Raw genomic sequence first — 24,168 nt, forward strand, 5'->3', positions numbered from 1 at the left:
ATTATAGTGCCTATTTTTATTATTATCATCATTTATTTGTTAGGCGCCACAAGATTTCCGCAGCGCCGTACACAGTACAAACAGTAGACTATACAGGGTGAAACAGTACAGAACAATAAACAAAAAATACCAATACTTCAGAAACTACAGGCAGGCTGATGCAATAAGCACGGAGCAGAAGAACAGGTGAGGAGACAGGAGGGAAAAGGGCCCTGCTCATGTGAGCTTACATCCTAAAGGAGGGTAGACAGAACAGGCACAAGGGGAGCCAGAAGAGAGAAGGGAGAGCGAGTGGAGGTGGAGAGGTGGTTAAGTAGATGGTTGGTAAGCTTTACGGAAGAGGTGAGTTTTCAGTGCATGTTTGAAGGAACACAAAGTAGGAGAGAGACGGATGGAACGAGGGAGGTCATTCCAGTGAAGGGGGCTGCACGGGAAAAGCCTTGGATTCCGGAGTGGGAAGAGGTGATAAGAGAGGAGGCGGTCATTGGCTGAGCGCAGAGAGCGAGCAGGAGTGTGAATGGAGAGGAGGTTAGAGATGTAGGGGGCAGTAGAGTGTGAGAGAGTCTTGTACGTGGTGGTCAGGAGTTTGAAAAGGATTCTGTAGGGGAAGGGAAGCCAGTGTAGGGTGAGGCAGAGAGGGGAGGCCGAAGAGGAGCGGTGTGAGAGAAAGATGAGTCTTGCGGCCGCATTGATTATAGAGCGGAGGGGGGAGAGATGGGAGTGGGGGAGGCCAGTGAGGAGGAGGTTGCAATAATCCAGGCGGGAGATGAGGAGTGCGTGGATGATAGTTTTGGTGGCATCCTGAGAGAGGAAGGGACGGATGCGGGCAATGTTGCGCAGTTGGAAGCGATAGGACTGGGCAAGGGAATGGATGTGGGGGGCAAAAGAGAGAGAGGAGTCGAGGGTGACACCCAGGCAGCGGAGTTGGGTAACAGAGGAGACGGTGGTGTTGTTGACTACAATAGAGAGGTCATGGTGGGATGGGAGTCTGGGCAGAGGAAAGACTATGAGTTCCGTTTTAGAGATATTGATTTTGAGAAAACGTGAGGACATCCAGGAGGAGATGGCGGAGAGGCAGTAAGATACCCGAGAGAGGAGGGTGGAAGAAAGATCAGGAGAAGAGATGTAAAGTTGAATGTCGTCAGCATAAAGGTGATACTGAAGACTAAAGGAGGAGATGAGAGCGCCAAGTGAGGAAGTATAGAGCGAGAAGAGTAAAGGGCCGAGAACAGAGCCCTGCGGAACGCCTACAGGGAGAGGGTAGGGGGAGGTGGAAGAACCAGACGTGGATACAGAGAAGGAGCGGTTAGCAAGGTATGAGGTGAACCAGGCATGGACAGATCCAGAGAGGCAGAGAGAGAGAAGGGTTTGCAGCAGGAGGGGGTGGTCCACAGTGTCAAAGGTTGCGGAGAGGTCAAGGAGGATAAGTAGGGAGAAGTGACCCTTGGACTTGGCCGATAGGAGATCATTAGTAACCTTGGCCAGGGCAGTTTCAGTGGAGTGAAGTGTAGCTGGATTGGAGAGGGTCAAGGAGTAAATAGTCCGAGAGGTGTCTGGTGAGGCGGCTGCAGACAATCCGCTCAAGTAATTTGGAGGCGTAGGGGAGATAATTAGCAAGAGAGTTGGGGTCGAGATTGGGTTTTTTCAGGATAGGAGAGATTAGAGCATGTTTAAAAGAGGAGGGGACTACACCAGAGGAGAGTGATAAGTTGAAGAGGTGTGCGAGGTAAGAACAGGCAGTGAGAGAGAGCGAAGGAGGTGAGAGGGGATAGGGTCGAGAGGACAGGTAGAGGGTGGGAAGGAAAGAATAAGGGAGCGGACTTCTTCACCTGTTGTGGGGCAAAAGGTGCACCAGAGTTGATTGTTGGCGGGAGGTGAGGCGATGAGGGTGGTGGGGGAAGGGGAGGAAGAGATGTTCAGTCTGATGGCCTCAATTTTGGAAGAGAAAAAGGTGGCAAAGTCAGAAGCAGAGAGGGAAGGTGGAACAGGGGGGGAGGGGGGAGAGGAGGGAGCTGAAGGTGGCAAAGAGGCGGCTGGGATTGGAGGACTGAGAAGAAATGAGGGACTTGAAGAAGGATTGTTTAGCGAGGGAGAGGGCAGAGCTGAAAGAGGAGAGAATGAATTTAAAGTGAGGGAAGTCAGCCAGGGAACGAGATTTCCTCCAGAGGCGTTCACCAGTGCGAGAGCACTTTTGGAGGAAGCGGGTGAGTTTGGAGTGCCAGGGTTGAGGAATAAGGCGGCGTCGGCGGATGGCGGAGGCCGGGGCGACAGCGTCAAGAGCAGTAGAGAGGGAGAGGTTGTAGAGAGAGGATGCCTGGTCCGGACAGGCCAGGGAGGGAAGGGGTGAGAGGAGAGTTTCAAGAGAGGAGGAGAAAGAGGTAGGGTCAATAGCATCTAGGTTGCGCCTATTGAGGGTGGCTTTAGGTGGGGCGGGAGCAGGGGAGGAGGAGAGCGTGAAGGAGAGGAGATGGTGGTCAGAGAGTGGGAAGGGAGAGTTAGAGAAGTCAGAGAGATCACAGCGATGAGAGAAGACAAGGTCGAGGGAGTGACCAAGACAGTGGGTGGGGGAGGAGGTCCACTGAGTAAGGCCTAGAGAGGAGGAAAGGGCGAGAAGTTTGATGGTGGCGGGGTCAGAACAGTTGTCGATGGGGATATTAAAGTCGCCAAGTATAATGGAGGGCAAGATGAAGGAAGGGAGACAATTGGTAGCCACGTTACATCCGAAATAGCGGAATAAATAGCTGCACTATTAACGGGATTAATGTACAATATATCATAGTGAAGAAAATATCAGTGTAGGATTTGTTATTTGGGGATAGAAACTGAGAGTATTGGTGAAGTGTCTGAATACTTTTGCAATGTACTGTCGCTTACACAAACAATGTTCTTATAATACTAAATTTTTAACCGCTAGAGAGCAATTATTTGTCAAATTCTAGCCAAATTGCGCTAGGTGTTAAACCAAACCTAACCTCAGAGAATGCACATTAAGCATTGTAACTTTATATATAAAGTTATCAATGACAAGCCTAAAATGATGAAAATTCCAATGCAGAATAATGACAAAACAAACATCACCTTCACAGTTCCTCACATTTATATCATAGTGGTCTTTAGGGCCACCTAAGAACATGTCACCCTATGTGCCCTTTGGCCACTAATTGCTTGCTAGTGACAGATCCCAAAAAACCTGTTCACCCAGTCTTCTGTCAGCTCTTTAGGATGTTCCATTAACTTACAGGTCATGAAACGAAATGTTAACTTTGTGTTAAAAGAATGTGTAAACATGCTTCACTCCATATTGTTCAATCAATTATAAGAAAAAAAAGAGAAGATGTAATTTAAATTGGTTAATTATATTAAAAACCATTCATGTGAAAAATTAAAGATCAAAAAAAGAAGCTAGCATTAATGACATGGTCCGTTTGATTTCAGTGGCCTGAAGCTTATATATATATATATATATATATATATATATATATATATATATACATATATATGATGAATGCTGTAGGACGTGGAAATGTGGTATATTTTCATAACTCGGTCAGGAAACGGCTGAGCAAACACAACCCAGGTCTGGTTTGAACTGCATCTCAGTAATGACACATAGTTGAAAGATAGGAACAGCCACTCCCAGGCCTGTTATACTCATAGAAGTGGGAAGTTGTGCAATCAACTATTGGGACCAATATTAAAAATTATACCTTGAAATAAGGCCCAATTTTTCCTCTCCCTTCCCCCAAGTGGGATTTTAGTAGTTATTTATGCAGTTATAATGTCTTGACCACAAAACAATAATTGATCCAGATCAACACTTGATCGGAAATATTCACATGTAGATCAAAACCATAAGAAAATGTAGCCAGAAAGACGTGGTCCAGCCGTTCAGCCCAAGCACTGGTCTGGCCAGTATAGTTGTGTAGTGCTGGCGACCTGAGCGGGCCGCACATGCGCTTTAGATACCTCTCCTGCCGGCAGAGAACTACATCTCACAGCATGTAGTGGGGCGGAGGAGCGTGTGAAGGAGTTACAAATGGCAGCTGGAGATTCAGAGAGGCAAACAGGGAGGCAGCCTGTCAGAGAGAGTGTAACGGGAGTCAGAGATCTGAGGGTGAGACCACATACAGAGTGAAACGAAGAGTGAGCAAGGCACATACTGGAGACTTGCCCACAGCGGAGCCATCTTGGACACGCAAGCTGGAGACCAGTGGGATAAGCACCACATGTATACATTGTTACTGGTTTACTTGGAAAGAGTATTTTTGTTGTTAGGTAGGGAAACTGAAAAATATTTGTAAGACCCTTTTGTAGGACTATGATTTAGTGACAAGGGAGTAGTGTAGGGAAAGGTAGTTAGGGTAAAGAGACAGAGTCTAAACTGAAGATAGGTGCACCAGCCTCCCTCTATGATCATAGTCCTTATCTGTGGGAATGCACCATAACTGAGAATTGGGGTATCAGTGGCTGCTAACGAGTTGTATGCCTACGTCTAAGAAAAAAAAAAAAGAGGGAATTGCATGTGTGTTACCTGTGTATCCTATTCATATTGAATAGGAGTTAAAACAAACAGGAGAATATGCTTTATTAAATCATCAGGAGAAATTAAATGTTTCTTGGAAAGGAGGAAAAATGCAGAGTACTGTTGTGTGAAATCCTATGTGTTAATTGCATTAATCTGTTTATTATATGCCTTTGTATGATATGCGTTCGTTAAATCGAAGCAATTGTGACTGAGTTTAATGTATATTACTATTGAGAGTCATTGTGGCTAGAGGAATATTGTAGGGTAGCAATTAGAGGGGTCAGAGGTACCTTTTAGTGGTATAGAAAGAGCGAGACATGTACAACTTGTGTTTAGGATCAGTTAGTTCTGTTCATAAATATAGTAGAAACGTTTGTATCTAAATTGCTATGTATTGATTGTGTTTGCTGCACCCAAAGTTACCCTTAAACCGCTGCTTGGTTTAAAGAGATATTTTAGATATATAAAACTTTCCAAGTCCACACCTCACTAATAAACGTGCCAGCGTGGTTCTAAAGACCAGCCTTGTGTATTGCTGTCTCATTTCTTTGTGTCTATTGGTCTTTAGCAGAGGAGTGGAGGGTTCCTTAGTCTCCTTCTGTTGTTGCTCATTCCAAAAACATTACCCCAGAACATCCTACTGAACCCTGACTAAGGTGGAGGTACTGCGCAACAAAGGAGACCAGGTATAAGTTTATATACAGACAGGTGTGGCCAAATTGGACATCTACCAAGCCGTGCAGGTCGGGTGTCTGTAAAAATTACTAAACCAGTAACTAGTGTTGGCCTTCTGAGCTGACGAGAAGAGGAGTTTTGAACAGGTAACAGCAATAGGGGGTTATTAAATAACATGTTGCAATGTGTACATTATTAGCAGCAACCCATAGCAGACATTGAGATGACAGTTTTTCTTTTTCAAGGACCAATTATAAAATTAAAGCCATCATTTAACTGGCTGATATGGGCGGCAGCAGATCTTTGCTCATAGCACCTTATTATCAAGAAAGCCCCACAGTGCCGTTTCTGTGTGTACCAATGTGATCGCCGCTTCCCGCCACAGGGAAATCGCTGTCATCCACTGTGCAAACTAAAGACACGCAGTTCAACTGTGATAGACCTGATGTGACCGGGGAAAGGTTAGAATTAATCAGGCTGACTGCACTATTCAACCCCATGGGCTGCTCCAGAGGAATTTCTAAACAATTACACAGTGAAAACATGCCCAGGTATTTCACAAACAACTGCTGTGTGACAGTCATTAGTTTACTTTGTGCCATGTGTGTATATTAGCTGTTTGCTCATTGTCTTGTGGACCAATTCATCTGGAACGGTCATGCTCACTTGAAATCACATTGGAGTCATTTGTGCACCAGTTACATATGGAGGCAGTCATATGGTATACACACCTTGTTACTTGGTAATACTATCTTTGTTTTCTCTTATTTCCCTGCTTTACTCTCACTCTCCACTCCAAGTAACATTATAGTGTTGCCTTTGTACTGCTCTACCATAACATTGCTATGTCATAGTGTTGCCTTGCTGCTATTTTACCACTTATTGCATTGCTGATTACACTGTTACTGTCGCCATCCGGACTTCTACACTACCCAGCCACCATCATGGACATTGCCCAAATAGGCCTCTGCCCCATCTGGACCCCCCCCCCCCCAGGAGCGAGTACCACCCAGGCCCATGCACCATCATTTTTTGGAGGGACAGTACCTCTATCGTACCCTAGTTCCCAAGTCCCTCTTACAATTTGCTCCTCTTCAGTTTGATATATTTGGCTCCCAAATTTACTTTACCATCCAGCCCAGCATATTAGTGCATGCTTTAGCCGTTTACAGTACAGTAAATTCAGCTGTGGTTAGTAAGCAATATTATTATTTTACTACATTTGCAATTACATTACTAAACAAAATTAAAAGTGCTCAGTTCTAGGAGTGCATTGGAACTGTCCGTCTCTTTTTCATAAAAAAAAAAAAAAGATTAAGTGTCCCGCTTTCGACAAAAATATTTCCTGGTAGGTTATTTCTCTATGTAGTAATCCCCCAAAGAATATTACACCTCTTCACTCTGCAGCATCAACACAACCATATTCACAATGCAGAAAATAAAAATACAGACTTGTATGAATGAGCCGGAATGTGGAATATCCGATTGTGGTTCTGTGCAATTGTCGCAACTGATGATGTGACTAAAAAGTCTGAAGCTTCCTGATCTACATTCCAAACATGATTTGTCAGGCTTACTACACAGTCTGGCTTACATATATAGTGAGAGAGCTCTTCGTAGTCTCAGGCGCACAATAATGAAGATTACAAGAGATTAAAAAAAAAAAAAAAATCGTCAGAAACTGAAGGACCTTTAACCTCAAAAGCATGTTTTATTGAATCTGTATAAACATGGTTCAGGACAGCTCATTCATAGATCCAGATGACACAGCTGAGCTTCCTGACCATCTAACTTCCCAGCCTTCAAAAACAGGGAAGAAAAGTGGCCACTAAAAGTGTAAGAATAGAGGACAATACAGGATCCAGCACTCACACATAACAAGTATCATCAACATTACTAGAGGTTTCTACAAATTTTACAACACTAGTTGATTTCTGTTGAAAAATGCAGCTCTACTCTCTCTATTAATTAAATAGCATTCTAACCATATATATCAAAATCTGTGTATTCAGGAGCTAAATATTATACCTGAAATGAGTGATGTGGTTATTCATAACTAAATATGTCCAGCATGTGGTTTTCTATCCTATAAAGAAAGACAGCCATATCTTAGGATGGTGGTGCTTCTCTACCGTGCATCACGCTCAGGAAAGAGCTTGAGTGATTGGCTGGCCAGTAGGTCACAAAAACTCTGTGCAGAGGGCATTTTGGTGCAGTCATATCCAGGTGCTTTTTTTAGGTATTAGCACATTTTTGAACAATGTTTCAAAGGACCCCTAAAGCCTAAAAGTGAAACGTTCAGATATGAACCCTGTAAAATACATTGTTCAGAGTTACTCTGACATTCCATTTGTGTCCAAAAGTATTACCTCTACAATCCACTGCAGAAGCTCCTCTGACACCTTGATGGGAATCGAATACAGGTGAAAAAGATGAAACCGAGTAGCTGTCACATCACTGGCCCTGACCCTGCGTATGTGTATCCATACATCCCAACTGTCCCGATTTTAACAGGACATTATTAATTTATAAGGCGCCACAAGGTTTCCGCAGCGCCGAACACAGTACAAACAATGGACAGTACAGGGAATAACAGTACAAAACAATAAACGAGTAATACCAAGACTTCAGAGACTCCAGGCAAAGCAAATATAATGGAGTTGGAGCAGAAGAGAAGGTAGAGAGACAGGAGGGAGAAGGGCCCTGCTTATAAGAGCTTACATCCTAAATGGAGGGGAAACAGACAGCCGGCACAAAGGGAGTCAGAGGGGGGGAGCAAGCGCTCAACTCTACAGAGGAGGAGCCAGGAGATGAGAACGAGCATAGAGAGAGGGTTAGGAGGAAGGCTGGTAGGCTTTAAAGGAAGAGATGGGTTTTGAGTGCCCGTTTGAAGGAGCACAGGTTAGGGGACAAACGGATGGAGCGTGGGAGGTCATTCCAATGCAGGGGGGCAGCTCGGGAGAAGTCTTGAATTCTGGAGTGGGATGAGGTGATCAGAGTGGACGAGAGGCGACGGTCATTGGCCGAACGCAGGGACCGGGCGGGAGTGTGGATGGAGAGGAGATTGGAGATATAGGGGGCAGTAGAGTGGGAGAGGGCCTTGTAGGTGAGGGTAAGAAGTTTTAAAAGGATACGGAAGGGCAAGCAGAAAGGTGAGGCAGAAGAGGAGCGGCGGGAAAGGAAGATGAGCCTCGCAGCTGCATTGAAATTAGAACGATGGGGGGGCGAGGCGAGAGCGGGGGAGTCCAGTGAGAAGAAGGTTGCAGTAGTCCAGTCGGGAGATGATAAGCACGTGGACAATGGTTTTGGTTGCTTCATGAGAAAGGAAGGCCCGGATGCGGGCGATATTACGAAGTTGGAAGCGACAGGATTGGGCAAGGGATGGAATGTGGGGGGCAAAAGAGAGGGAGTAGTCGAGGGTGACGCCCAGGCAGCGGAGTTGGGGAACAGAGGAGATGGTGGAGTTGTTAACAGTAATGGAGAGATCCAGGTGGGATGAGGATTTAGATGGAGGGAAAACAATGAGTTCGATTTTAGCAATGTTAATTTTGAGAAACCGTGAGAACATCCAAGAGGAGATGGCAGAGAGGCAGTCAGATACACGAGAGAGGAGTTGGGGGGGAAAGATCAGGAGAAGAGATGTAAAGTTGAATATCATCGGCGTATTGGTGATACTGAAGGCCGAATGAGTTGATGAGAGCACCGAGGGAGGAAGTGTAGAGTGAGAAGAGTAAAGGGCCAAGAACAGAGCCCTGAGGGACTCCTACTGGGAGGGCAGAGAGGGGGGGGGGGGAAACATGAACCGGAAATGGAAACAGAAAAAGAGCGGTTGGTGAGGTAAGAGGTGAACCAAGTAAGGACAGAACCAGAGAGGCCGAGAGAGTGAAGGGTCTGCAAGAGGAGGGGGTGGTCTACGGTGTCAAAGGCTGCAGATAGGTCCAGGAGGATGAGCAGGGAGAAGTGACCCTTGGATTTAGCAGAGAGGAGATCATTAGTTACACTGGTCAGGGCGGTTTCAGTAGAGTGGAGGGGGCGGAAGCCAGATTGGAGGGGGTCAAGGAGGGAAAAGTCAGAGAGGTGACAGGTGAGGCGACTGTAAACAATTCGCTCAAGGAGTTTGGAGGCGAAGGGGAGAAGAGAAATGGGGCGGTAATTGGCGAGTGAGGTGGGATCAAGATTAGGTTTTTTGAGAATAGGAGAGATGAGGGCATGTTTGAAGGAGGAGGGGACAGTGCCAGTGAAGAGAGACAAGTTGAAGAGGTGAGCTAAGTAGTCACAGACAGAGTGGGAGAGCGAGCGAAGTAGGTGAGAGGGGGATAGGATCAAGGTGGCAGGTAGATGGGGGAGAGGAAAGAATGAGGGAGTGGACTTCATCGCCCAGGGTGGGGCGTGGGGGGAGGGAGGAGCGGAGAGGGGGGCAAGAGAGGAGAGGGAGGAGGAGATATCAAGACGGATGGCCTCAATTTTGGAGGAGAATAAGGAGGCAAAATCAGTAGCGGAGAGGGAGAGTGGGATGGGAGGAGGGGGAGGGGTGAGGAGAGAGGTGAATGTGGCAAAGAGGCGGCGGGGATTAGAGGACTGGGAAGAAATGAGAGACTTAAAGAAGGATTGTTTAGCAAGGGAGAGGGCAGAGCAGTAGGAGGAGAGGATGAACTCCTACGACATCTCAATTCTCAACATCTCAACTCCTATGACATCTCAATTTGTGGACAGCAAAAGGAGCGAGGTTCAACCAAAAGTGGATGGAGTTTTACATGAATTTATGTATTTGTGGATGGAATTTTGTCGGAACAGAGGCGGGGCTTATTTTGTCCCAATTATCTGTCCCAACTGAATCTAAATGCTGGAAGGTATGTGTATTTCTGTAACGCAAGTCTGTCAGTCAATGCTCCCAACATGAAAACCTGCTGCAGACATAAAGCACGATGGACCAATGAGGTATAAACAATTCAGTTATTTACCATATATATCCTTCAGCTCAGTAATTCCCACCTTTTGATCTATTAATGTCAAATACTGGTCTTAGCTGCCCTTTGATTGCTGGGAAAGCTATATTTTGTGAAGGGAGGGAGAACATTGGAATGTCAGTTAAAGGTTCATCAATGTAACAAAGAAAAGTAAATTTGTTCAGTACAAAAGTCACCAGATAATGTCAAACAGAGCAGAATAAATCCACAAATCCAATATAATAAGACATATTTGAATGCTACGAAAATAAACATCCTAGATTCTGTATATTCCCACTGGTAAAAGATAATGATGTAAGAATACGCTAGATAAAGGTGTCAGAGGAAATAATACTCAGGGACTTTTATTAATCCAATTGCCATTTTAGCATTATTATGTTTACCTGCATGGTGCTACAATATTCTACATGGGAAATACTGAACTAATGAAACAACAAAAACACTGGACAAACAAAGCATAATATGGATCATACAAGAAACAAAACACAAGGACACACTTCAAGATGGGAACAAACAAGGCTGGAGGAAAGAAGGCCCTGATCTTATGAGCTTACAATCTACTGGAAATAAAGCTTTAATAGTAAAGCTTCATATGCTTTCTCTAATAATTACAGTGTTGGGTCAGTGGGGGAGATTTATGAAAACTGATGGAAGAGAGAGTATAGAGGAGAAGAATGTGATTTAATAGCCTCCATAACAGAAGGTGTTAAACTAATCCATTAGTGTCAGGATTTCTAGCTAGATAAGGACACATTTTCAGAACAAAGATTTAGATCAAAGAAAGAAAGTGGCAAGTAGCACAGTACAGGGAAGCAAGGTACCAGAGGAAGGATTCAAGATTGCAAAGGAAAAATAGAGAATATTAAGTTAAGTTCAGTCTTAGCAGACAGAGTGGGGAGATGGGGGCAGGGATAGGAGGAGCCAGGGCGATGAGAGACGTCAACCAGCACTGTCCCAGGTCCAGAAGTAGGGTCACAACGGCCAGTTACCAGGTCCCAGAGATGTTCAGAAAAACCAAAACCAACCTATGAAGAGACAAGTGGTACCACCAGCTAACACAGCAACAACCGTCAGGATTTCACACAGCATACATAAGTCCAGGTGAACAAATTGAAGCCTGAGCCAAGCCAGAGATAGATAAAAAGTTTTAACCAAGTTAAAACTAACAAAGTGGTTAAGTTGTTAATGACCAAACGAGCTACTTACCTTGGGACAACTAGATCGGATTCATATTACCGAACTGAAAGACATATATATATATATATACACACACACACTCTGAATCAAACTGGACTCTATATGTATGTTAATTTATATGGTTATAAAACTGTTGCCCCTTGTTAATTATATTACATCTGCACTTTTTTCATCCCCTATGACCCTTCTAATATTCCCCCTTTCCAATCCCTCCTTTTTCACTAGTAATAAAAATAATTCCCTTTAAAAGTCCAGTTTGTTTGGATTCCGTTCAGGTTGGGGGCTCTCCCGTCTCCGAGTCGGGCTTGGCAACATTCCCAATCTGAAAAAAGGAACAAGCTGCAGCCACTAACTGACTAGAGCGCCACATAGTGGTCGGCAGAATATGCCCTGCATTGTACAATGCTCAGTAGCATAAGCTCTGTATTGTACACTGTTCTGATGGGTTTGCATTGTATTTGATTGTAGCTCTTTGAAATAGAAGATTTCCATAAATTTCTTTGTCTGCGCAAAACGATTCCCACATTAGAAGAGACATATTATTCCCATGACCATATTTGGATGCAATGTCTGATATTAAATTGTCCTACATGTGGAAGGCCCAAATTTAGTAAATCCAGTGATTAAATGAGCAAGGGAAATAAATGGATTGCAACTCTCCTATGTTTAGAGAGTATCAATGACTGCACAAGGGACAATTCAACAACTGGCCAACAGGAGATTGTACGCTGTTAGAGCAAATCAAAATTAGATTGTGATCATTTAGGGTGATCTATGCGAGTGTCTCAAACACACAATATTTGTCCCTTAATTTGGTGGTAAATTATCAAAATGTGTACATGTGTAGCTGCTGAGCTGTTACTACTGTCAATGAAAAAGGTTGTGTGACTATAAATGAACACTGTACTGCAAGAGGGGGGACCATCAGTAAAAATAATAAATACAGTAAGTGCTTTTCAAGTTTTTGCAGCAAAATAAATTGAAAAAGCTCAATTACGCCTAAATTCTACACAATAAAAAATAAATATTCTATAAAATTATCATCCTTTAATCCAAGCGAAAGAAAAGAGAAGAAAATGTAAGGCGATGGTAATGAGAAAATGTTTAGAGCTCATCCTGAAAGAGAATACTTCTATTTTTGTGTTCCGAATCATAGGCTGGGCCCAAATCAATCTCTTATCTTATTGCCATGGAAACTAAAGAAGCATGCCCAGCACAATAGAGGCTTATGTGACAGGAAGGATATCTGTATATGTACTGTATATAGGTGGATAATTAAAGGACCACTAAACACCAAATCAGAATTTTTTTTTATTATTTGTGATCAGATCAAACACAACAGATCACATACACTTTCCAATTTAGATCTAACAGAGCAGTAAGAGGTTTTGTATACATGCGTTTTGTTGTAGGACCAGTAGAGTGCAATCATACAACTAAAAGATACCTTAATCAGCTTCAAAAACAATATTTTTTGTTGAATAAAGGTCCACCTAATCAGATCATACCATTGCTCACTTGTGCCATATATATTTAATTGTATTAAATCTATTGTCATCCACACACTGGTCTCTTCTTTACCAATAATAAGAAACGATTGGATTGAGTGATACGATGATAACATTTGTGACCAGCTTTATGCAGATCTAAGGGCGGCTACAATCTGAGATTGGTGGAAGCTTCTCTCAAATTTTTATAATGCAACTGGTTCCAGCAAGACTAGACCATCTTGTCCCAAGTCATGACCCCAATTGTTGGATGTGCCCTGCAGTCAGGCCCTTGTGGAGGAAGGGTAAGAGATTGATCTCGGATACCTTACAAATTAATTTTCCTTTAGACCCCCAATTTATTACCCTGTGAAGAGCATTACTTAAATTACAGCATGCTTCCAAAAAAGGTGCAATTTAATTTAAAAGCCACACGGGTACACATACCTTACTTCAGTTATATACATGAAAGCAAATAAAAGAAACTAATAGAAGACTTAGGAGCAAAAATTATGGTCTTGTTTTCTCTAGAAAAGATTCCACATTGCTCCTTCCCACCATCTATGATATAATACACTCTGGTATGTACTAGTCTGTCTTTTAATCAAGTGACACAATTTGTATACCACATGGTATCATCATTTGTCTATTTGTGTTCCCTTTTTTCATCCTATTATCTTGTTCACTACCAATTACTGTCATTGATAAAACCACTTAGCTGACATACTGTAATACTAACAGCCCATTGTAACCTTTGGTTACAATAAAGATGTTTGAAATAAAATGTATACACCATCATCATCAGCTATTTATACAACGCCACTAGTAGCGCTGTACAGAGAACTCACTCACATCAGTCACTGCCCCATTGGAGCTTACAGTCTAAATTCCCCAACATACACACAGACACTTTGGTCAATTTGATAGCAGCCAATTAACCTACTAGTATGTTTTTGGAATGTGGGAGGAAACTGGAGCACACGGAGGAAACCCACGCAAATACGGGGAGAACATACAAACTCCACACAGATAAGGCCATGGTCGGGAATCAAACTTACAAACCAAATGCAATGGATTAGTCTGGAACCTTTATCACTAAATGACATTTATTGGCAATTTACTACAGCCTTGACCTACTCAGCAAGGTAAAGTCCTCCTGGTCTTGATGAGGGAAGTCATTTTGTATTAAAACTAGCAGGCTTAAAAGAAACTGCTATGACATTGAACGCTCATAAGCGAATAGATAAAAATATGTTATTACCCTCCAGTTCACACCACACTGAGCAAATTGCATGTGTTTATGACTGTTTTTAAGAAGTATCTGTCGCTTTCATCCTATGAGTGCAGCCGAAACTGGTTCCTAGATGCTGGATATGCATGAATATTGGCTCAGCTTAAAATCATGGCTGTCTACACGGTGTGTGAAGGATACGTTTCAGTATCCGTAAGGCCTTGCTGGGAGGCTTCTCAACACACACTGCCAGTACTATTCGTCCTGTGAAAAGACTGGACAGCACAGCACAATGCATTTCATTTAACCAATAACAGCAGCTGCATAATAATGTCTATTTACTCAGACTCAAAATTCTGAATTAATTTGGACCTTATAGTTACAGAATCTTTTATTCTGAAGGAATCAGATCTTGTATTATTTTATTAATACAGCTTAAAAAAAACTAACAGACTTTGCAGTCACCTGCTTCTCTCTATACATTTGCTTTTTAGGTTTCTGAGGCCAATAAGGGGTTATTGACACTGTAGAGGACAGTGTTGGGGGCTACGACTATGCTGCATTTCAGAACGGAGGAAAGGTAAGAGAGGCCTGGGTATCCCATGGGCATTTTATAATGAAGCTTTGTAGACTAGCGTCAGCCAGGAGAAACATGCTGAGCCAGCATGTTATGAAAGGAGAGGAGAGAGGGAGTGAGAGGAAAACTGGAAAAACGTGAGTCAGGCAAAAGACAAATATGTGAGAGAGAACATGAAGACAGAGTGCGCTGTGAAACAGAGAAAAGGGGGAAAGGGAAGACAGGAAGAAAGGACCTCAAGATAAGGTGTAAAGAAACATGCTGTACATTAGGACAATTTAATAATGTGATAAAAAAAAAACAATAAACCCTAAATAGAAACACTTAAACTCCAGGTCACATGCCCTAAAATACCCACCCACTATCACTGCTAAGTTGCACCTCACAGAGAAGCCCTGCTAGGGAAACAGAGTAGCCCTGCTAGGGAAACAGAGTAGCCCTGCTAGGGAAACAGAGTAGCCCTGCTAGGGAAACAGAGTAGCCCTGCTAGGGAAACAGAGAAGCCCTGCTAGAGAAACACTTGTTCACCTTGCCTGGCCATCAAATGTCAGCTGTGAGCTCTCACTACAGAAGGCCTGGGACAGGGAAACAGTGTTTCTACAGCAAAGCCCTCAGTTAAATCATGAGCAGCGGCAGGTAGGGGTGTAAGGGAGTATTTTGGGATAAGGAGGTTTGAATATAAGCCTATCTAATGAGTGTTTTAACAGCTAATTAAAAAGGAAAATACTGAACATGTATAGCAATAATACTCCCATCAGTACAATAGCTGAATTAAGGCTTAAAACGACCTCCTGAAATCACACACTATGACCTCATAGTAATACAAGGCCTTTACATAATCCCGGGACTGGAGTTACAATTATGTGTATAAGATGTGTCTCCAACACACGCTAAGCGCCTGTAAAAAGCATGTTCATATTACCAAAGACGACCAAATATGATTGTGTTTTTACATGCGTTTATCCTGCACTGTAGGGTGTTGTTAAAAGCCTACATTCATCTCAATAGGAGTGAATTTGGTGTCCATCACCCACTGTTCAGAGGGAACAACTGATGTGTGAGACTTATGTGAGAAAGTTGAGTGATTTCTGTCATTCACCTGTCACTTGGCCTCTCCCATAATGGCAGGAAACACACCAAGCACAGTGGGACGTGACAGTGCATTTTGGCTTAGTGTGGGAGACATGATCTAACTCAGGCCTGTCCAACCTGCGGCCCTCCAGGTGTTGTGAAACTACAAGTCCCAGCATGCCCTTCCAGCTATCAACTGGTTGTCTACTGGCAAAGCATGCTGGGGCTTGTAGTTTCACAACATCTGGAGGGCTGCAGGTTGGAAAGGCCTGATCTAACTTATGATCTCAACTTACTAATAAAAACTGCAATATGTCTTGTTATATGAAACTGTGAAATCTTTACAACCATACTAAGCCTTTCACTTGTTCTGATCATAACCCTTTTTCTACAGTAGCCCGTTTAAAGAACTCTGAGCCCACAGACATAGCTATCTCCAGCCACATTGGTACATCAGGACTTGTATTATCTAACAGAGACAAAGCCAGAGGTTGCCCAAGCCTGCTCTAATGTATGACATCATGTATATATTACAGCAGCATCTATCTAGTCAACAATCCCTTATGACTGTGCTAGAGAGTGCTATATGTAGTCACATCCTGGCACGTACTATAGAAAGCAAGACTGCTGAAGCTCAAGAATAAAGAAACTGATCATTTTATAGAGTGTGAAGGCCATCCATGTAATCTTGAGGCTACAAGAAGCTGACAGAATAACTTTTGTACCCTTTGCAGTAAACAGCAATAAAAAAACAAAACATAAGAACATTGTCATGACACAATCATTGGCCTACCTAGCTAACCCATCATTATCAGGGCATCACTGCTTCTCTGGAAGTACAGCATTCCTAGAAGCAGACTGGTAACCTGGGTCACAATGTCAGCTTGGAATGTTTGACATGAAGACAATGTTCAATGTTGACTAGATAGACACACAGATAGATAGGCTCAGAGCATATGAGCACATGCATCTCTTCTAGAAGGTGAACCAGAACATGCTCAAATTAGGAGTTTACACATCACAAAGTACAATGTTTTAGCCACAGCATTCCTCATACCATATAAAATATTTTTTGCTAATTGAGATTATTTTATCTGGTGTAATCCGATTAATTCCTCTACAGCAGAATCTATTGGGCTTGTGTCTCATCACTTTCTAATATCTCACTCTACACAAACACATTTTATTGTGGGGGGGGTTTAGGACATTTAGTTTTTGCAAGTAACATATTGTAATAAAAAGCTTTCTATTTTACATCAATGAGCTAGGGAAAACAATCATTAAGCAAAAAACAAACACTTTCCTATAGTTGTTCCCATGGTTACTTTTACATGTTCAAAGCAATCTAAGATTACCCTAGAATATATTATTCTAGTTTTCCCAAGTACCAAATATGTGTACTTCTTATAAAGGCCTGAGGATGGTAAAGGGACAGAAACTGGGGTACTGTTATCTTGTTTTTGACTTTGTTTTACCCATTTTTTAAATTTGTTTAATGAAAGAGACTTTTAGAAATCATCAGAGTCTCCGATAGATTTATCTATTTCTGTTACGAATAGATCCAATAGCGACTAATAGCTAATTCAACTATCCCAAGTAAGAACCCAGGTCGTTGACCTGGAGGGAATACGAATAACATTTAAAATGTGTGGTAAGGCACTAGTACATGTGACGTTTCAAAACGTCATTTTAATGAAGTAGTTATTGGTAAAAAAAAAAAAATTCATTTTGAACATATTGTGCTTCCAGTTGGTAGCATGCCTTTAGGTTGGGAAATACCAGTCAAAACACAAAAATACACTTTGTCTGGATTCTTTTCAGAGGTACTTTTATGTACACGTGTACAGCTTATGTTTCTGAACCCCAAGAAGGGACTCGGAATGTTTTTGTGGGTCCCTGGATTGTCAGATATGCAATAAAGAGGTCCATTGTTATAGGGCCGGGTGCAAGGTACAACAATATCTCTTGCTCTGTTGACTCACTTTAGCCTGGCTCAAGCAACCTGGGATGTAGAAAAGATTACCAGCTTTCAATTTATGATACTACAGTCACTTCCGCTTGCATCACAGTGAAAAGCCACCAAGACTGTTAAAAGACTTATGTACAACTGCCTGTAAAACACTGATTGTGGGCTATTCACCCTCATCAAAGACTTGCTTGACAAACCCTAAACCTAATCCTTCCCCCAGTGGACAAACCATAACCACTCCACACTGTCATCATTAACCACCCTCCATATAGCCAAACCCAAACTTGGAGGTGGGTTAAATGACTGAGGCAGCAACAGCAGGACAAGATGGCATCAGAAGTGGGATGCAAACAATCATATAGTAATTCCACACAATTAACTCTGTTTGTAAGCAACTGTCTCACTGTTTTGCAAGCATTTGTCTCTCGTGGGTAATTATCTGTATATGCTGTATAACATGTAGTGAAATGTTTTTACCAGTACGGTAGTAAAGATGTAGAGCAAAGTTTTTCAATGAAGCTTATTGATAGAAATTAAAGCAGATTAAATCTAGGTATATCCATAACCTTAAACTTCTACCCAATGTTGAGAATAGTGTCCCTTTTAGTGTAAAGTGGTCAATAGTCCTCATTCAGGTGTGTTTTGCTTTGCAAATGACACATTTTCAAACAGAGGTATTACACAAACGTAATGGGTCTTTGTACAGAGATGTACTGACCGAAAACTCAGCCAAAAACAATCCCCAAGAGGTTATAATTGTATGATATTTATACATTAGCTAGCCAGAGATTATGAAATAAATTATATTATACAACAATATGGTTATCTGGGAGCCCGAGGGCCAAAGAAAATCCCCAGGAAGAGAAAACTGGACTAATACCGCTTTCATACTGCCGCCCTGGCAATATGCCGGGTTTTTCAAGCCGGGTTTTTGCCGGGGCTCGGAGCATCCCGGCTCAGAAACACCATTCATACTGCACCTCGGAGCCGGGAATTTCCCGGGTTGACCCCATTCATACAGCACAAGTCTGTGCCCTGGCAATTTGTGGGAGTCATCACCAGAGCAGTTTTCATTGGCTGAAAAATGGTGATGTCATTGAAAGGTGACTGGTTTTTTGACGCATAAAGATGATGCAAAAGTGGGTGGTTTGTTCCACGGGCTCCCACCGATGACATCATCCTCCAGAGTCAGGCAGACAGCCAATCAGCTTGTTTTCTGTGCAACCCGGGTTGAAAAACCCGGGTTGCACCATTCATAGTGCAGGTAACCCGGGTCCGACCCGGGAATTACCCCTTGATAAATCCCGGGATGAAGACCCGGGATTTTTGACTTATACCATTCATACTGCACCAAGACCCGGGTCCTTTGAGCTCGCCCCGACAAAAACCCGGGATTTTGGTGCAGTATGAATGGGGTATAAGGGGTATATTTACTAAACTCCGGATTTGAAAAAGTGGAGATGTTGCCTATAGCAACCAATCAGATTGTAGTGGTCATTTTGTAGAATGTACGAAATACATGATAACTAGAATCTGATTGGTTGCTATAGGCAACATCTCCACTTTTTCAAACCAGTAATTTAGTAAATATACCCCTAAGATGTGTTAGTAAAATACCTAAATTAACTAAAGTTTACATACCATATAATCCATCATTCATTGTCTACATCTCAACATCACCAGTCAATGGTAAATTCTAGAGGAAGAAAGCTGAGCAAAGTACAGTTCAAAGGATTAAATTAATGATATTCTGTTTTGCTCTAAATCACCGATATGTTTTTCTGCTTCTGTCTATATAACTGCTGTTCATACCATGCATCTTATATTGCAGGGCTGTACTAAACATCCATGTGATTTGTCTTAAACAGACTTTAAATTGCATCTGTGGCCGACACAAACAGAGGAAGCAACCATTGTGGGGGCTGGAATTTATAATCATGAGAACATCACCAATAGGCTGCATTCTCGTAAATACAAATGATTTGCCTCTACTGTGTAAATATTGGGTGCTCAATATAACATGTTGGCCAGTAGGACCATTAAAAAAAAAAGTCACATAATAGAGGTATAGAAGTCATAGACCAAGGAAAAGCCCTGCAGGACTGTATTTGATAAAGCTGCATGTTTCAAGAAAATTAAAGACTGCTCCTTAAACATTTTGCTTCACACAAAACCGTAAAACTTAATGATATGGGAGGTTCTAAATTCTCATTAACCCAATTTGTTTATAAAGTTAAAACACAGATCATACTCATTTTACATTTGCTTCAACAAAGTTATACAGCAAATGTAGACCATTTGTCAATACAACCTTCCATGTATCTGTTGTGGAAAATGGAAAATCAACTTGTACTGGAAAGCTCTACCAAGAATTGTTTGTGTACACATGCTATTATTTAGCAGTACAGGTACATGTCAATGTACATGTAATGAAGCTCCTGTCTTGGAGAGGAAGATAATAGTGAGGTAGCACCCTTAAGAATAGTGTAAATATTTACTATGAACATATCACCTGGTTCGGTGCATTTGGGCTCATAGAATAGAGGATACAAATTGTGTGTCTGTGTGGGCATGTGTGGGATCCTCCTCCAGGGCTCTGATAAGAGCTGTTTTTGTCTTGTTTTTTAACACCATCAGCAAATTGGAGACTTGGACATAACAATATATACAATATATTAAAATACGAATACAGATTTTTTATATATATATATATATATATATATATATATATATATATATATATATCTCATTAGTTATCAATGTATTACTTACTAAGCACAGGGCAGGAATTATACTTCCTGTTTAAGTAACACAATGTTTACAGCAGACTCATTTCAGACTCTCTGTCTTAGATCAAGGCTTACAAGAGTAGCAAGAAAAACTGTAGCTCTCAAAGGACAATGACATGACAGATTTAACTATATCACTAACTAATCCAGTGGGCTGTAAGAGGTGGATTTTGACCGTGATTTACCAGGGATAACCTTAAAACTTGGCAGGTTATTTACTTCTGGAATAGACTGCCAGCTCCTCAGACTAATCTCTCTAGCTTGTAGTAACCTATATTATAAGCTGGGAAGCTGTCAAAAAAAATGTAAAAAGAAAATTGTAAGCATTAGAATATATATTTGTGCACATCTGGTAGTCACATGTAATTAAACTGAAGTATAATATATATATATATATATATATATATATATATACACACACACATATACATACATACACACACACACACACATGCCCATACTGCATACAAAACACAATTGAACATAAATTGATGTACTGTAAATATTTGTATAGTATACTGGAATTTAATATTTTACTGATGTCAGTTAACTAATATGTCCCTTTTTGCCCTTGGGATATTAACCTCTCCAAATATTCCATCCCTTTGTCCCATTGTCAGCATCAGAGAACGCATAAAACAAGTACATTAGATATATTGATCATTACCTTCAGCCAACACCTCATCCACTGTGACTTGGTGCCTCCCGATGTTAAAGACTCTGCCAATGTATCCGGTACCCAATCCACTGGAGGACCCACTGCCAACTCCAGGTCCAGATCCACCCAGTTCACGCCGGGAGTCGAAAAACTTCTTCATGTTCTTGACCCCCAAAAGACTTCAGCAGGAAAAATGATCCTTTCCTCTGGGTCAGGAGAATATAATTTCATTCAACTGTTTTTACACCCTATTAATAGTGATCTAAATACAAGTCCCACTTGTCCCTCTAAAAAAAAAATAAAAAAAAATGAGGGATCCCAGAGCAGACTGTAGCAGGAAAATAATGATTGAGGAAATGATGTTGATATTTACAATCTAGGGTGACAGCCCTAAAGAGACAAACAATGACTGCCTGGCATTGCCTGCTGCATCTGAGATGGAGGCAAGGTGTGAATGTGGACTCACCCACTAATGTAGTACGTGCTCCCCAGATACATGCATCACCAATGAGCCCCTTACTGATAGGAAGCCAGCAGGGCAGTGACATCCATGGAGAATTAGATGGGAACAGTCTGTATGGGGACAGCACAGCAGCCGGATAAGGGAATGGCTAGATCCCCTTCATCGAAAGGACCTTCTGACATCACCGGGTCATGTGACTACAGCAGTCACATGGTGCACAGGGGAGGAGGCTGCTGCTGCTGCTGCTGCTGCTGTCAGTGCTGCTGGGCAGCTGCTGAAAGTAAGGGAGAGTCAGGTAAATGCAATATCTCTACTGAATTGTTTTCCCTGCCAGGTTTATTCAGTGTCAGGTTCCTTCCAGGCATCAATTGATCCCTGAGAAGAGTCTTAAAAACAGGAAACATTGAAGTGTATTAACTAGTGCAATAGTGTAACATTGTAAGTTATTATTCCCAAAGTTGCACTGCATGTCCTATGTTGTTTTAGAGCTTACACTGAATGAGATAAATTGGGCAGCAAGGTGGCATAGTGGTTAGCACTTCTGCCTCACAGCACTGGGGTCATGAGTTCATTTCCTGACCATGGCCTTATCTGTGTGGAGTTTGTATGTTCTCCCCGTGTTTGCATGGGTTTCCTCTGGGTGCTCTGGTTTCCTGCCACACTCCAAAAACATACTGGTAGGTTAATTGGCTGCTATCAAAATTGACCCTAGTCTCTCTCTGTCTGTCTTTGTGTGTATGTTAGGGAATTTAGACTGTAAGCTCCAATGGGGCAGGGACTGATGTGAATGAGTTCTCTGTACAGCGCTGCAGAATCAGTGGCGCTATATAAATAAATGGTGATGATGATGATGAAGGCTGGGTACACGCTACAGTGTTTTCAGCCAAGTATTCAGCCCCATATTGCATTAGTGTGTACACTTAGACGATGAACGATAGTCGTTCCAAAGTCCTGACCATCATTTGTTTGGATTGTTCAGCAGAACTATAAATCTCGCTCAGCTATGGAACGAGGTTGTTCCAATCCTGCAGTGTGTGTGCTCTCGCAACCAGGATCTCATAGAGTTTACAGAGTCTTGGGGGTATATTTACGAAACTGCAGGTTTGAAAAAGTGAAGATGTTGCCTATGGCAACCAATCAGATTCTAGCTGTCATTTTGTAGCATGCACTAAATAAATGACAGCTGGAATCTGATTGGTTGCTATAGGCAATATCTCCACTTTTTCAAACCCGCAGTTTAGTAAATCTAGCCCTTGATCTTTTCAGCCAACGGTTATGACAGTTGAAGAGCACAGATCTGAGGGTGATTATTTTAAAACATCTATAGTGTGTACACATGAATGCTGATCGGCACTTTTTTTTTTTCAGTCGTTAGTAAAATCTTTGTAGATAAAACATTGGTCGGAAAATTCTGCGGTAGTAATGTACAGTGATCGATCCTAATTGTGCTTAGGCTTTGCTGTAGTCATTTATGACTCTCATAGTGACTTCCAGAGTAGATCCTGTCCCACTCTGGAGGGAGGCAAATTTACTTAACGGTTTCAGATTTCACTACTTTCTAAGCAATACGATAAAATCTAGGGGGATGAAATGAGGCAAAACTAACAAGTGCTTTTTGAGAGCTTTGAGAGTGTTTTACAAAACAGTCATATGTGAGTACTGCTTATTTTTCATGCTGACCAAATAGTATACATAGGCATTGTATAATTCTGTATGGTAACAGAACATTTCTTTACTTGACAGGTAACATGACAGCTGATAACTGGATCTTAACCAGGAAATGAACCTTAACAGAAAATGACTTAGATTTTCAAGAATCCTGCCTCCTCCTCCCTACCACTTCTGCTGATCGGCAAATAGCTTAATCAGAATATAACCGCCCCTTCCTGAGCAAAATGCCTACTGCACAATGACTATTTACGCAGAATAGACAGGAGACGAGAAAGACACAGTCACTCCTATGTATTTTCCCTGCCTCGCAATGCATGCTGGGTGTTGTAGTCTTCTGGGAGAGCTGCTTTATGAAGCATGACAGTTGCAGAAACTACAATTCCCAAGGGGCTTTATTCACTGGTTAAGCCATCTGCCTGTCCTTCTGTAGCTACAATACAGCACTGTGTGCAATTACCTGAGCCCTATGTTGATGACCTACATACTGTTTATGTGTGAGCAGTGACCTTACCCATCTGCACATACAAGATTGCGAAACTGAGGAATCCAGCTACGTAATATATTATGTATCATTCACACTATTAGGAATAGCATCGCATTGTACTGTTGAATGAATGAAATTCAGAGGTTTGTCAGAATTTCACTACATCATACCATTTCCTACTGTAAGACATTGATTTCTAGCAGAGCAAAAAAAAATAGCTTTTGACAGAGTGAATTTAATCTTCATATTGTTCATCTACTAATGTTGAAAATACATATTCTGATGCAGACAAATAACATAAATGGTATTTTGTTATTTCCTAATATACAAAATGTTTTGCATTAAATGTAAAGTTCTAACAACTAATTATTTTATAATACCAAAATAAAATTTTCAATTCAGTT

General features: G+C 41.9%; 1 protein-coding gene and 1 long non-coding RNA gene across 11 annotated transcripts in view; one reads left to right on the forward strand and one right to left on the reverse strand.

Moving 5' to 3' along the window:
• The window catches only part of AAK1 (AP2 associated kinase 1), a 75,692-nt gene extending 53,938 nt beyond the window's left edge, over window positions 1-21,754 (reverse strand). For 3 of the 10 annotated variants that reach the window (XM_075207411.1, XM_075207410.1, XM_075207409.1), the window contains exon 1: window positions 21,156-21,751. In XM_075207411.1, coding sequence (XP_075063512.1) covers window positions 21,156-21,306 — 151 coding nt within the window. In that variant the 5' untranslated portion in view covers window positions 21,307-21,751. Of the gene's footprint in view, window positions 1-21,155 lie in introns of all 10 variants that reach the window. The other 7 variants (XM_075207407.1, XM_075207406.1, XM_075207413.1 and 4 more) reach the window with 5 other exon arrangements.
• Window positions 21,755-21,798: 44 nt separating this feature from the next.
• Window positions 21,799-24,168, forward strand: LOC142151597 (uncharacterized). The gene is made up of 2 exons (XR_012691213.1): window positions 21,799-21,904; window positions 23,353-24,168. It is a non-coding gene; the product is annotated as an uncharacterized LOC142151597 (long non-coding RNA).

Source organism: Mixophyes fleayi, chromosome 4 (assembly GCF_038048845.1).
Source record: "Mixophyes fleayi isolate aMixFle1 chromosome 4, aMixFle1.hap1, whole genome shotgun sequence".
Classification (NCBI taxonomy): domain Eukaryota; kingdom Metazoa; phylum Chordata; class Amphibia; order Anura; family Limnodynastidae; genus Mixophyes; species Mixophyes fleayi.